Here is a 15,000-nt window from a genome sequence, read left to right on the forward strand (position 1 = left end):
CACAGAGTGCTTCCAGAGCGGCCAGCCTAAAATGTGGGTGTCAGGGACAGCCGCGGAAGGAGATTTTTACAACAAAGTTGTAAAGCTTAGTGATATATCACATATATCAGATTGTAGGTGGGGTTTTTTTTAACCTTCACGTTCATATTTCACTGTGTTTCATAGAAAAATGTAAATGAAAAATCAAATAAAAATGTTTTAATGGGGTCTGTCATGTTTTTAGCATTCAGACATTATTGTCAGGTTTTGTACTGTTCTTAAAAATGTATATACCGGCCCCAGACACATTTTTTTCTCAAAATTTGGCCCCCCCGAGTGAAAATAATTGCCCAGGCCTGGTGTAAGCACATCTGTTATACCAGCACGTAAACTTATATGCAATAAATTAGCACACTTGCACTTTAGCACTATGGCACTTCTCCACCTGCATTATATAGTGACTTTACTTATCTGTCTTGAGCTGAGGTCAAGCAGCAACCTTCTGTTTTGTATGGGTCTCCATTTTATTTTATTTCAATTATCATATCTTATTGTCCTGTATATATTGTATGTTGGTGCTCTCTATCTGTTTATGTTTCTATGGACCTCGTTGTATATTCCGTCAACCTGCCGAGGACAACAAATGGAAGCTACAATCTGGCACCTATACAGTATAGGCCAAAAGTTTGGACACAAATTCTCCTCATTCAATGTGTTTTCTTTATTTCCATGACTATTTACATTGTAGTCACATCAAAACTATGAATGAACACATGTGGAGTTATGTACTTAACAAAAAAAAAGTGAAATAACTGAAAACATGTTTTATATTCTAGTTTCTTCAATCTAGCCACCCTTTGCGCACCTGAAATGCTTTACACTTCGCAGGTGTCATAGTTTTGATGCATTCAGTGACAATCTGCAAGGTGAATGGTCATAAAAAAACATTGAAATTAGGTGTGTCCAAACTTTTGGCCTGTACTGTATGTTCATCAATGTTGATTGTCCCATGTGACAAGTACATGTAAAATTTCAAAAATATTACTAGGTTTGGATTTTACAAGTTGCTAATGAAACGGGACTCTCCTCCAAGGGGCACCTTTTCCCATGCAGGGAGAAAAGAGCAGGTGCTTGGGCACCTCTTGGGAGAAGATGATTTTTTGTCTCCATCAAAATATGTTTGGACTATTGTGGGCATAATGGAGCTGAGCCTAAAGGACATAAGATGTTCTTGATTGTACCGCTATCTAATATGAGAAGAAAAGAAGCAGACAGCTTGGACTGTGTCTCCCAACGAGGATAACCACCAATCAATAGGTCATAAACCGCTATCATGGCGGAGTGTGTTTTAAAGGCCGGTGAAAGGTTAGTTTTCATGTTGTAAAGAACACTTTAAAAGTCATTTTACAGGACAGACTAAGAATATACAACACCGGGATGCAAAAGTTTCAATTGCCACTTGCCATGAGACATCCCTGAGATGTTCTTCACACATGCATGCATGGTCCAATGTGACATTGACCATCCTCTCCCTCTCAAGCCAAGAATCAAGCTTAGTTCAGCTGAGACCACAAAGCAGAACCGGCGGTCCTCTTTTATGGTCCTCAGCGCAACACCTGCCCCCCACCCCAAAATAAGAGAACTTCCACAGACCTTGGGGAAGCGTAGTAGACATGTTGTTCCAGTTCTTCCAGTCTGAGCGCGGGTAGTTACAGCCGATGCCGTCTTGTGCGTGACAGATTAATAATTAGTCACTGTGTCGTCAAGTCAGCAGGCAAGTGTTGAACAGCGATGACATCACTTCCTGCTACTTACCCTGTCCGAGGGCAGCACACGCCGGGAGCGTCGAGTCGTCGGCGCAAATTTGCAAGAAGCGCCACGTCAGCAGATTTCTTTCTCGTCAAGAACTTTATTAATCAGACTCTTTATTCACAACATCAAGTTACATGTACACATATCTTGTTCAAGATTTGGGGGACGGGAGAATAACCCAGTTTTCCTTTTTGGCCACTTTGGATAAGAAGGCCAGCGTTCCCAGAGCCAAACACGCCGTCGTGCCAGTCCCGGCATTGTGGGCTGCGCGCACACACGCACGCACACACACACACGCACGCACACGCACACACACACACACACACACACACACACACACGACACCTAATTAATTATGCTATCAAGATGCATTTGCAAAGCAACTAATTAAACAGAATGTAACTTAATGAGATGAGGTGTGCTCGGGGGCGTGGTCATGATGTCACTGTGAACGCCCGTTTTGAGTGAAGAAGCGCCACTAAAAGGTCCCCCCCCCCCCATTAATTAGTTTGATTTAAAAAAAAAAGCACAGTATTTTTCGGACTATAGAGCGCACCGGTATATAACCCGCACCCGCTAAATTTTAAAAGGAAAAAATGTTTCTCATATATTAGTCACACCAGAATATAAGGCTGAGATATATATGTTGTGAAATTAGTTATTTACACAGAGCTTACATTTACATACCTTAATTGCTTACAAACGGTGTATACTCGGCAGTAAAACGGCTGATCCAACAAAACAAAAGTCATCGTCATGAACTCACTAGCGGCGAAAGCTAGCTCTCCAATAAGCTAACTAGACTCATTAAGTCCACTGAGACGTTTTGGTGAATTTATGGAGGAATTTGTGAAACCTAAACAATGCAAAAAGAATGCAGCTAAGTTAATACTAACACAGACACTTGTAAACGTGTTAGCATATTTGCTAAATCTAAGAACGCTGGCTTTATGACATTGCGATAGCACGTACAAATTATGCATGAATTAACGCCCACAGACATCATACATGGGACGGTTTCAACATCCATCCATTTTCTATTGCTTGTCCCTTTTGGGGTCACGGGAGTCTATCTCATAAGTATGAATTGTTTTAGTTATATTGTAAAACTTACACACATTGCTTTGGAGTGACGAATGAAGAATCAAAAATGCTTTGGAAGGTTTTACATTTTCAACTTTTAACATCTGCATTGAGCGAACTCGTCCAAATGATGGCGCCATAGCAGAAGTGATAACATACCATTTTAGTGTCTGCTTGGGTTTAATTGAAACTATTGAACACAAATCGGGGCTTAACGGTGGCAGAGGGGTTAGTGCGTCTGCCTCACAATACGAAGGTCCTGCAGTTCTGGGTTCAAATCCAGGCTCGGGATCTTTCTGTGTGGAGTTTGCATGTTCTCCCCGTGAATGCGTGGGTTCCCTCCGGGTACTCCGGCTTCCTCCCACTTCCAAAGACATGCACCTGGGGATAGGTTGATTGGCAACACTAAATTGGCCCTAGTGTGTGAATGTGAGTGTGAATGTTGTCTGTCTATCTGTGTTGGCCCTGCGATGAGGTGGCGACTTGTCCAGGGTGTACGATTGTACACCCTGGACAACCGATTGTAGCTGAGATAGGCGCCAGCGCCCCCCGCGACCCCAAAAGGGAATAAGCGGTAGAAAATGGATGGATGGATGGATGAACACAAATCATTGTGGCCACTAGCAAAAAAAAATAATCATAAGATAGCCACACTGTTTTGTAAACCGCAGAGTTCAAAGCATGGGGATAAAAGTAGCAGTTTACATTCGGAAATTTACAGTAAAGTGTAAATTTTTATTGATCAACATTATGCTTTTGACCCCAATTTGGCCTCGGGCAAGTCACTAGTCCACTTGACAAGCAAACAAAACTCATTTTGCTGCTACTTACTCTTAGCTCCCAGGAAGATTCCAGAAGCGCAGCCCCCGACAAAGTAGTTCACCGGGTCGTCCGGAGACTCTCGAGCCTGCGCACTGAGACACGTTACCATGCCGAAGATGGCGCCCATAGTGGCTGGAAACCACGACATCCTCAATGAGCGCGTTTAGACGTTACGTGACCACCAGAGGACGTACCCATGGTAACTTACCCATTGTGACAGTTACGTTGCCAACCCTTTGTAGACCCTCCATTGCCGTTTCAGGCTCGTAAGCCACCATGTGATACGCCGTGCCCACCAGGCCTGACAACACAAAACATCAACACAGCAATCATGAACACTGATACCTTACACCATGTTTGCATAAGCAATGATGGCAACAAACATCAAAGTCACTGTGCAACTGAACTTGGCTTTTGGATGAAACCACCTGAGCTAATAGGATGTTAAACAAACACACATCCCTAAAACGCTCAGGTATTCAGTCTCTAATTGGACACGTGCAGAGAGAGAGTAGAGAGAGAACCGACAAGTCCGTTTCAGAGTTGGACCCCAACATGGCACCGTGTCGTCACGGGAGAGGCTTTTGACCAGTCATTTAAGAGATGTTCTAGCCATACGTTCTCCGATTGGTCAAGACAGGTAGGCTTGATGATATATTATAGGGATGCACCGATTAATCGGTAACCGAATATATTCGGCCGAATATGGCAAAAAAAGCCACATACGGCCATCGGTGGAATGAGTTAAAAACAAGGCCAAATAGTGGCATGTGACGCAAGTTTTTGACGCGGTGACGCAATTAACCAACGTGCAGTGACGTTGGGATATGTTGTGTACCTGTATAAGTGTATGAGGTTACAAGCACACACTTATTGAGATTTAGTGGGGCCTCTGTTTACATTATTAGCCTGTTGTGTAGGCTACCTGTATAAGTGTATGAGGTTACAAGCACACACTTAATTGAAATTTACTTGAGCCTTGTGTTTACATTATTAGCATATCTACTGTGGCTAAGCAGACTTTTGCCAAAAGGACAATAATTCATTTGTTGTGGGTTCATCCACTTTATTTTTTTTTGGGAATGCATGTTTTGTTTGAAGGCCTAATATAAATGAAAAACTTTGTGCTTTTTTTGAAAAGCAAAGACTACTGGAATATTTAAAAAAATGTAAATATTCAATAAAAAATTACTTTATTTGAAAAACATGTCTAAATATTTATTCTAGGCTATTTATGCAATATTTAAAAAATTGTGAAAAACTGCATTCATTATTCGGTATTCGGCCTTCGGCCAAGCGTTTAAATTTTATCTGGCTTCGGCCACAAATTTTCATTTCGGTGCATCCCTAATATATTAATCTACGAATAAATGATTGCCATTATTGTCATGAGACCAGATTGACCATTGATGTAATGATATTACATTATAATAATGCATGTACAGTACAGGCCAAAAGTTTGGACACATTCTATGTGTTTTCTGTATTTTCGTGACTATTTACATAGTAGATTGTCACATCAAAACTATGACACCTGTGAAGTGAAAACCATTTCAGGTGACTACCTCTTGAAGCTCATGGAGAGAATGCAAAGAGTGTGCAAAGCAGTAATCAGAGCAAAGGGTGGCTATTTTGAAGAAACTAGAATATAAAACATGTTTTCACTTATTTCACCTTTTTTTGTTAAGTACATAACTCCACATGTGTTCATTCATAGTTTTGATGTGACAATCTACAATGTAAATAGTCATGAAAATAATGATTGAATGAAAGGGTGTATCCAAACTTTTGGCCTGTACTGTATATCCTTTCAAATGCATTCAACTTGTATTGCTCGTGTATTTTAACATTGTAATTGGAATTGAAACGTTTAAATCTCCAAATGAAATAACACAAACACATAATAACTATGAAATATACTTTGTTAGCAAAAGTTTGCATTTCAATAAAAAATTACAACCAAAAGCAATTAAAAAAATTTAAGGAAGGGTTTGAGGTGAAGGTGCACAAATATACTAAACAAAAACAACAGATAAAATAGCTAAATAAAAGGTATTGACAAACAAAGTTGCAATTCAATTAGGGCTGGGCGATATGGCCTTTTTTTAAAATCTCTGTATTTTTATGCCATATCGCGATATACGATACATATCTCGGTATTTTGCCTTAGCCTTGAATGAACACTTGATGCATATAATCACAGCAGTATGATGATTCTATGTGTCTACATTCAAACATTCTAGTTCATACTGCATTAATATATGCTACTTTTAAACTTTCATGCAGAGAGGGAAATCACAACTGTATTTATGAAACAGTTACTTGCAGCTGACTTTTCAAATTATGCTACACATTTGCAGTAAAGTTACTTTTGGTAGCAACACTTTTGCCCCACACTTGAGAAATTTAATTTGTTTATTTGACATATTCCCGCTTGAAGCCGAAACACCACCAGACGATGGACCCCCTGCTGTTTTTCTTGGGAATTAAGTTTTCCTTCATTTGTTACCAGATTCTCACCTTCTTTCTCTCGTATTACCGCTCACAACACTCCGCTAGCATCACAGCTAATGTTACGCAGTCTGCGAGTGCAATGCCCGCAGCTAAAAGCAACTACGTAAGAACGTGTACTCCAATATCACCATATAGTCATTTTCTATATCGCACAGTGACAAACCCGCCATATATCGCCCAGCCCTAAACTCAATATTGAATATGTAGCAGAGATCGCATTGTACATTACTTAACTGACTAAAAAGTTAGAACCTTCTTAAAGAAAAGTGCAAAGTAACCATACAAACACTACAGTATAATACAGACCTGAGCAAAATAAGGCCCTGGGGCCACATGAGGCCCGTTAAGCTTTTAAACCTGGCCCACCGGACATTCCCAAATAACTTTTTTTGATCTTTAAGATGAAAACTTTAGCTTCTTTACATTCCTCTATGGCAGTGGCTCTCAAACGGGGGTACACGTACCCCTGAGGGTACTTGAAGGTATGCCAAACGGTACGTGAAATTAAAAAAATAATAATTCTAAAAAAAGCAACGATTCAAAAATCCTTTATAAATATATTTATTGAATAATACTTCAACAAAATATGAATGTAAGTTCATAAACTGAAAAGAAATGCAACAATGCAATATTCAGTGTTGACAGCTAGATTTCTTGTGGACATGTTCCATAAATATTGATGTTAAAGATTTCTTTTTTTGTGAAGAAATGTTTAGAATGAAGTTGATGAATCCAGATGGATCTCTATTACAATCCCCAAAGAGGGCACTTTAAGTTGATGATTACTTCTATGTGGAGAAATCTTTATTCATACCTGAATCACTTATTTTTCAACAAGTTTTTAGTTATTTTTATATCTTTTTTTTCCCAAATAGTTCAAGAAAGACCATTACAAATGAGCAATATTTTGCACTGTTATACAATTTAATAAATCAGAAGCTGATGACATAGTGCTGTATTTTACTTCTTTATCTCTTTTTTCCAACCAAAAATGCTTTGCTCTGATTAGGGAGTACTTGAATTTTAAAAAATGTTCACAGGGGGTACATCACTGAAAAGGGTTGACAACCACTGCTCTATGGTACAAATACACAAATACACGTCGCCGTGACAAAAAAAGCTTAAATGCTCTTGAAGTGTGCACGTGGCAATTTATCGACGCTGGAAAACTTATCGTCTTTAATTTTAATTTCTCGTAGGTTAATTGGTTTCTCATATATTGGCCCAGGCCTAACTACTGGGCGCCGTGTTTGGTTACCAACTCTGAAACCGGGTTGGCCAGACTCCCTCTATTCACCACTCTTGACGTGTTAGCTGCTAATGTTTGTGCAGGCCAGGGATGTCCAAACTTTTGCCATCGAGGGCGCCCACTTTGTACATTACGTGCATTAAAGATGCCAAAACCATTCCAATGAACACAACATGGTCATATCTAATAACATATCTTAAACTTGTTGAATTATTTTTAACCTTTTTATAATATGCCGAGGGCCAATAAAAAATGAACTTTGTGCCGAACTGGCACTTTACTTACTTTGGACACCACTAGTGTAGGGCTGGGCGATATATGGAAAATACTGGATATATGGCGGGTTTGTCTCTGTGGGATATAGAAAATGACTATACGGTGATATTGGAGTATACCTTCTCACGCAGTTGCTTTTAGCTCCTGGCATTACACTACAGGCTCTTCTCACTCTTTCTTGTCTCTCCTTCTCACAGAGATGTAAACCAAGCACACCTTCTTACATACATCACATATTGCTTGCTCTCGCGGCCCAGAGAGGTAGCAGCATGGGTACATTAGCTTCGGTGCTAGCTGAGAGGTGCGAGAGGTAATAATACAGAAAGAAAGTTTGATTCTGGAAACAAATGAAGAATTAATTCCCAAGAAAAACAGCAGGGGGTCCATCGTCTGCCGGTGGTTTGGCTTCAAGTGGGAATATGTCGAACAGACAACCGTAATATGTCAAGTATGCGGCAAAAGCGTTGCTACAAAAAGTAGCGGCACTGCTAATTTGTAGCATCATTTGAAAAGTCACCTGCTTGAGAATGAAAAGTGCTTGAAACTCCGCATGTCAATATCTCTGTTTGGTGCCACACCCACAAAATGCCCGAGCAACCATTTCCACATCAACACCGTATGAAAAAAATAGTCAACAGAAGGAGCTAACGTCCGTAGTAAACTACCACATAGCGAAGGACATACACTATTTGATTTCCTATTTTGCAGCTCATTTTTATTTGACACTTATTGAAATATCTTGTGTGACATCATGCACAAAAGTGCACTTTATTTGTTTTAAACTATTGTAGCGGCGTTCTGTACAAAAAATGCACTTTAATTCAGTGTTGTTTTGATATGTCATCTTAGTGACATCATGCACAAAAGTGCACTCATAGCTTGTTTTAAAATGTCTCTGACAATCTTGCACTTTCTGTTTTGGAAATGACATGAATGTTTGTGCCACTGCTTAATAACTGCTTAATAAATACATTTTTGCTCATTTGACTAAGCTGTGATTTCCCTCTCTAAAAGAAAGTTTAAAAGTAGCATATATGAATGCAGTATGAAGAAGAATGTTTGAATGTAGACACATAGAATCATCATACTGCTGTCATTATATGCATCAAGTATTCATTCAAGGCTAAGGCCAAATATCGAGATATATATGGTGTATCGCTATATGGCCTAAAAACATCCACATATTAATAAAAGGCCATATCGCCCAGCCCTACAATCAACACAATATGGTCATATCTAATTACATATCTTAAAGGCCTACTGAAAGCTACTACTACAGACCACGCAGTCTGATAGTTTGTATATCAAAGATGAAATATTAACATTGCAAAACAGGCCAATACGGCCGGATTAGTTTACTAAATTGCAATTTTAAATTTTGCGCGGAAGTATCATGCTAAAACATTGCGGTATGATGACGCGTGCGCGTGACGTCACGCAGTGTAGAGGACATTTTGGTCCAGCAACGTTCACAGCTATAAGTCGTCTCTTTTCATCGCATAATTCAACAGTATTATGGACATCTGTGTTGCTGAATCTTTTGCAATTTGTTCAATTAATAATGGAGACGTCAAAGAAGAAAGATGTAGGTGGGAAGTGGTGTATTGCGGCTGCCTTTAGCAACACAAACAGCCGGTGTTTCATTGTTTACATTCCCGAAAGATGACGGTGAAGACTTATTATGGAACAGAGCGGTCAAACCAACATGGTTCCCTACCACATGTCAACCGGCAGGTTTCGGTGGGAAAATGGTGGTAATAAGTCGGCTCTTACCGTAGAGATGAGCAAAGAGTTGCGTCGTTCCTCCTGCACCTGTCAAAGAGGCTGCTGCGGACTCTCTAAGCCTCCTCCCGACCGGCCGCCCCCGACCATCAGTTGCTGCCACCGTGGAGGAAGCATCGGCTGCCTTCGCCTCGTTGAGAAACGTGGCTTCCCTCGGAGACACTGGCGGTCACCACACCCGTGGCCACACCCCTCTGACTTTCAGATTGTACAGGTACGACCATATAATCTCACTAAAACACTAGCATGGCGTAGTGGGTAGAGCGGCCGTGCCAGAAACCTGAGGGTTGCAGGTTCGCTTCCCACCTATGGATATCAAAGTCGCTGCCGTTGTGTCCTTGGGCAGGACACTTCACCCTTTGCCCCCGGTGCCACTCACACCGGTGAATGAATGATTGGTGGTGGTCGGAGGGGCCGTAGGCGCAAACTGGCAGCCACGCTTCCGTCAGTCTACCCCAAAGCAGCTGTGGCTACAGATGTAGCTTACCACCACCAGGTGTGAATGAATGATGGGTTCCCACTTCTCTGTGAGCGCTTTGAGTATATAACAATAGAAAAGCGCGAAATAAATCTAATCCATTATTATTATTATTATTAATAAGCGGATAAGGGATTTTCCAGAATTATCCTTGTAAATTTGTCTAATAACATCTGAATCGCTCTGCCGTCTAGTTTTTTTTTTCTTTTTCTAGTCCTTCACTCTCACATTCCTCATCCACAAATCTTTCATCCTCGCTCAAATTATTGGGGAAATTGTCGCTTTCTTGGTCCGAATCGCTCTCGCTGCTGGTGGCCATGATTGTAAACAATGTTCAGATGTGAGGAGCTTAACAACCCGGCACATCGTCTGCAACTTCCGGTACAGACAAGGCTTTTTTATTAGCGACCAAAAGTTGCGAACTTTATCGTGGATGTTCTCTACTAAATACTTTCAGCAAAAATATGGCAATATCACGAAATGATGAAGTATGACACATAGAATGGACCTGCTATCCCCGTTTAAATAACAACATCTCATTTCAGTAGGCCTTTAGACTTATTTTATATTCACCTTTTTATAATATGCCAAGGGCCAATTAAAAATGAAGTATGTGGCGAATTGTCCCCCAGCGCCCTACTTTGGACACCACTGCTGGAATGGGCTCGCTGGCAACCCCAAAAGGGAAAAGCGGTAGGAAATGGATGTTTGCAGCTAATTTTTCACTTAATGACACACACTGTGAGACAGAGAGTGAGATTTAAATAAAGCCGTGACAAATACACTGAAGAGCTTTTGTTGTCATTATGTCGACGAACATTTGTTAACAAATATAACATTTGTTGTCATTGTGGCGACGAACATTTGTTAACAAATATAACATTTGTTGTCATTATGTCGACGAACATTTGTTAACAAATATAACATTTGTTGTCATTGTGGCGACGAGCTAAGCGGCTAGCTCGGGTGTTAGCATTAGCTACAGGATCACGACGCCCTTTCATCAACGCTGAGCTTTTGGAAGATTTGATGAAAAGTGTTGAATATTCACCCAGAGCCGTGGCCAGCTTGGTTGTGATCCATGTTTTCTCGGCACAGTTTGTCCCCTCCGGAGTGTCCCAGTAGCCCATGTCCGATGTAGCAAGGACAAAGCTCGTCGACACCAATTCTCGCGAGAACAAGCGTTGCTTCAGAAGGTCACAGGAGGTTGCGTTACTGCCACCTAACGGACGGGAGTGTAGAGCTCAAATATTTCATATATTTCATTAGCAGGAGTCAGCAACCTTTTTGAAAGCAATAACTACTTCTTGGCTAGTGATTAATGCCAAGGGCTACCAGTTTTATACACACTTAAATACATTGCCAGAAATACCCAATTTGCTCAATTAACCTTTAATAAATAAAAAATAAAAAATAAAAAAAAAGTGTATTTCTGTCCGTCATTCCTTTGTACATTTGTTTTCCTTTTACGGAAGGTTTGTGTAGAGAATAAATGATAAAAAAAAAAAACACTTAATTGAACGGTTTAAAAGAGGAGAAAACTGGAAAAAAAAAAAATTACATTTTGAAACATAGTTTATCTTCAATTTCGACTCTTTAATATTCAAAATTCAACCGAAAAAAAGGAAAGAAAAACTTGCTAATTCGAATCTTTTTGAAAAAATAAAAAAAATAATTTATGAACCATCATTAGTAATTTTTCCTGATTAAGATTAATTTTAGAATTTTGATGACATGTTTTAAATAGGTTAAAATCCAATCTGCACTTTGTTAGAATATATAACAATTTGGACCAAGCTATATTTCTAACAAAGACAAATCATTATTTCTTCTAGATTTTCCAGAACAAAAATGTTAAAAGAAATTTAAAAGACTTTGAAATAAGGTTTAAATTTTATTCTACAGATTTTCTAGATTTGCCAGAATACTTTTTTTGAATTTCAATCATAATAAGTTTGAAGAAATATTTCACAAATATTCTTCGTCGAAAAAACAGAAGCCAAAATGAAGAATTAAATTGAAATGTATTTATTATTCTTTACAATAAAAAAATTAAATTACTTGAACATTGATTTAAATTGTCAGGAAAGAAGAGGAAAGAATTTAAAAGGTAAAAAGGTATATGTGTTTAAAAATCCTAAAATCATTTTTAAGGTTGTATTTTTTCTCTACAATTGTCTTTCTGAAAGTTATAAGAAGCAAAGTAAAAAAATAAATGAATTTATTTAAACAAATGAAGAACAAGTGTTTCAAATATTTTCTTGGATTTTCAAATTCTATTTGAGTTTTGTCTCTCTTAGAATTAAAAATGTCGAGCAAAGCGAGACCAGCTTGCTAGTAAATAAATACAATTTAAAAAATAGAGGCAGCTCACTGGTAAGTGCTATTTGAGCTATTTTTAGAACAGGCCAGTGGGCGACTCATCTGGGCTTGGTGACCCCTTAACTATAGGAACACTTGGTTTTGTTACTATAATTATATCAATCAATTTGATGAGGAAACAAGAGGAAACAGTAAATACAAATGATAAAATATCATTTTATATTAAATAATGTCTATGTGTTAGATTATAGGGCAATGCGTATATTGTATTCATGATTGCCAACCCTGGCAGCAGAGGGGTTACTGCGTCTGCCTCACAATAGGAAAGTCCTGAGTTGTTCTGGGTTCAATCCCGGGTTAGGGATCTTTCTGTGTGGAGTTTGCATGTTCTCCCCGTGACTGCGTGGGTTCTACCCTGGCTTCCTCCCACCTCCAAAGACATGCACCTGGGGATAGGCCCCTCCCACCTCCAAAGACATGCACCTGGGGATAGGCCCCTCCCACCTCCAAAGACATGCACCTGGGGATAGGCTCCTCCCACCTCCAAAGACATGCACCTGGGGATAGGCCCCTCCCACCTCCAAAGACATGCACCTGGGGATAGGTTGATTGGCAACACTAAATGGTCCCTAATGTGTGAATGTTGTTTATCTGTGTTGGCCCTGCGATGAGGTAGCGACTTGTCCAGGGTCTACGGCGCCTTCCACCCGATTGTAGCTGAGATAGAATATATTCCAATTGAATAAAATAGGTAAAGACAGAACAATAAGATCATAAGTGTTTACATTTTGCTTTATATTTATTTTACTTATTTTTTGTCTGGTTTTGTATTGGTTTTGTATCATCCCGTGAGGTGTGTATTATTTTTTTTGTTGGGTTTGTACGTCACCAAGTGTGTGTTTTGTTTGTTTTCATTATATTTGGATGTATTTGTTTGGTTTGTATGCTTGTGAATCTGGGCAAGCCACAAAGTAAGACTACTTATTAGGTTGAAGGGGGCCGGAAATATAAGATTTTCTAAATATGTGTTTTGTTGCTAAAGTTTCATCATCTATTGATCAAAAATGCACATCAACAAAGGAGATAAATTAAAAAATGAAATGAAATAACATGCTATTTAGTTCTTTGATGGCCTGTTAGAAATGACAGACACATGCTCAAAGACAGATCTAAGACTGGTCTATTAACATGACCAAAAGGAGATATGACAGTGAAATATTTTGTTTTATTATCCTGACAAGCCATATTTGAAAAAACAAAAACAAAACAAGCATCCATAATTAATCACTTGGAAGAATGAGACCAAAACAAATATTGACGGATGAAGATTCTTCTTTTATTTTCATTTCTTCTTCCAGAACTGACTGTATTTATCCACCTGGAAGTCGTCATCGTAGTGGATCGTCGTCTCTTGAACCATTTTCTTCACTTGTCGCTTTTTCTGGCGAATGCGACGTTCTTCCTCAGACAAAGTGGACAGATCCACTGGCATCTTCCAAAGGGAAAGTCAAAACAGATTTGTAGGGCAATTTATTCTACAAAACAGAGGAAGTGCAAACAATAGCAATACCAGGCCTGGGAAAGAGTGCCGAGCGAGCTAAACGTCAGAAAAATGGTCGCCCGAGGTTGCAACGCCTTGACGGGTATTGAAACTGAAAGTTAACTTGACTTGTGTGCCAAGCACACACACATTTTCCTCCACTCTCCTTCCAGAAAATAATCTGTGCGTTAAATTGCACAAAACAGGGCGAGTTCAACATGTTTGTGTTTCTTCTCGCAGAATGAAGGCGTTCTAGTCTGCTTAAAGGTTCAAAATACTCCTCTAACAGTCCAGTTTGACTGGAAAGGAAGTATAATGACTGCAGGAGACAATTTATGTATACATTGTGCAAAATTGCACTCTGAATCGGAACTAAGGACGTCTTTTGAGAGTTAAGGAATGTTTTCAAATGTAGTATCAATGTAGGATTTGGAATGGTTTGAATTACGTTGATACTGTGGAATTTGTGACTGTCCTAAATGAGATGTTTTCATGTTGAAAAGGTTTGAAAATGTGAGAAATGTGGGACTTACAAATGTTGCCCATTCATTATCAATGTGAATTGACGAGGAAGCCTCTTTCCAGCACACATTAAAGTGTTTCAGAGGAAAGTCAGAATCATGAGATGAAAAGTGGAAATGATGTGATAAGTCAACATTATGAGATGAAAAAGTTGTAATTATGAGATAGAAAGTCAAAATAATGAGTTATATTTATGGAATACAAATTTGAAATTGTGAGAAAGTCATAATTATGAGATAAGAATGTGAAATAAGATAAAAAGTTAAAATGATGAGATAGTTATGACTTTCTACATAATCATTTTGATGATCTGATAAAAAGTCACATCTTGTAATTATGACTAATTAAAGTCGAAATGATCACATAAAAAGTCATAATTATGAGATAAGTTAATTAAATGTCATTAATAACTTCAATACATTTAAATAACTTTGTATGACTTCTTTTCTGATAACTCCGTCTTTTTATCTTCAACCAAAATGAGCTGAAATTAAAAAATTAAGTCATAATTATGAGACTAAAAAGTTAAAATTATGAAATAAAAAAAATCGAAATTATGAGGTAAATGGAAACTATAAGATAAAAAGTCATAATTATGAGATAAAAAGTGGAAATGATGAA

General features: G+C 38.8%; 3 protein-coding genes across 3 annotated transcripts in view; all 3 read right to left on the reverse strand.

Moving 5' to 3' along the window:
* slc5a9 (solute carrier family 5 member 9) overlaps nucleotides 1-1,833 on the reverse strand; it is a 30,782-nt gene extending 28,949 nt beyond the window's left edge. The window contains exons 1-2 of the mRNA XM_061888369.1: nucleotides 1,795-1,833; nucleotides 1,633-1,704 (exon numbers count right to left, since the gene is read on the reverse strand). Of these exons, the coding sequence (XP_061744353.1) occupies nucleotides 1,633-1,654 (22 nt within the window). The 5' untranslated portion in view covers nucleotides 1,655-1,704; nucleotides 1,795-1,833. The remainder of the gene's footprint in view (nucleotides 1-1,632; nucleotides 1,705-1,794) is intronic.
* A 35-nt stretch (nucleotides 1,834-1,868) lies between these two features.
* Nucleotides 1,869-11,208, reverse strand: ndufa11 (NADH:ubiquinone oxidoreductase subunit A11). The gene is made up of 4 exons (XM_061888378.1): nucleotides 11,047-11,208; nucleotides 3,905-3,997; nucleotides 3,706-3,828; nucleotides 1,869-2,055 (listed from the first exon to the last, which is right to left on the reverse strand). The coding sequence occupies exons 1-4, from the start codon at nucleotides 11,123-11,125 to the stop codon at nucleotides 1,943-1,945; spliced, it is 408 nt and encodes a 135-aa protein (XP_061744362.1). The 5' UTR covers nucleotides 11,126-11,208; the 3' UTR covers nucleotides 1,869-1,942.
* A 2,423-nt stretch (nucleotides 11,209-13,631) lies between these two features.
* The window catches only part of mrpl55 (mitochondrial ribosomal protein L55), a 4,847-nt gene continuing 3,478 nt past the window's right edge, over nucleotides 13,632-15,000 (reverse strand). The window contains exon 3 of the mRNA XM_061888240.1: nucleotides 13,632-13,809. Within this exon, the coding sequence (XP_061744224.1) occupies nucleotides 13,660-13,809 (150 nt within the window). The 3' untranslated portion in view covers nucleotides 13,632-13,659. The remainder of the gene's footprint in view (nucleotides 13,810-15,000) is intronic.

Source organism: Nerophis ophidion, linkage group LG26, assembly GCF_033978795.1.
Source record: "Nerophis ophidion isolate RoL-2023_Sa linkage group LG26, RoL_Noph_v1.0, whole genome shotgun sequence".
In the NCBI taxonomy this organism is placed as follows: Eukaryota; Metazoa; Chordata; class Actinopteri; order Syngnathiformes; family Syngnathidae; genus Nerophis; species Nerophis ophidion.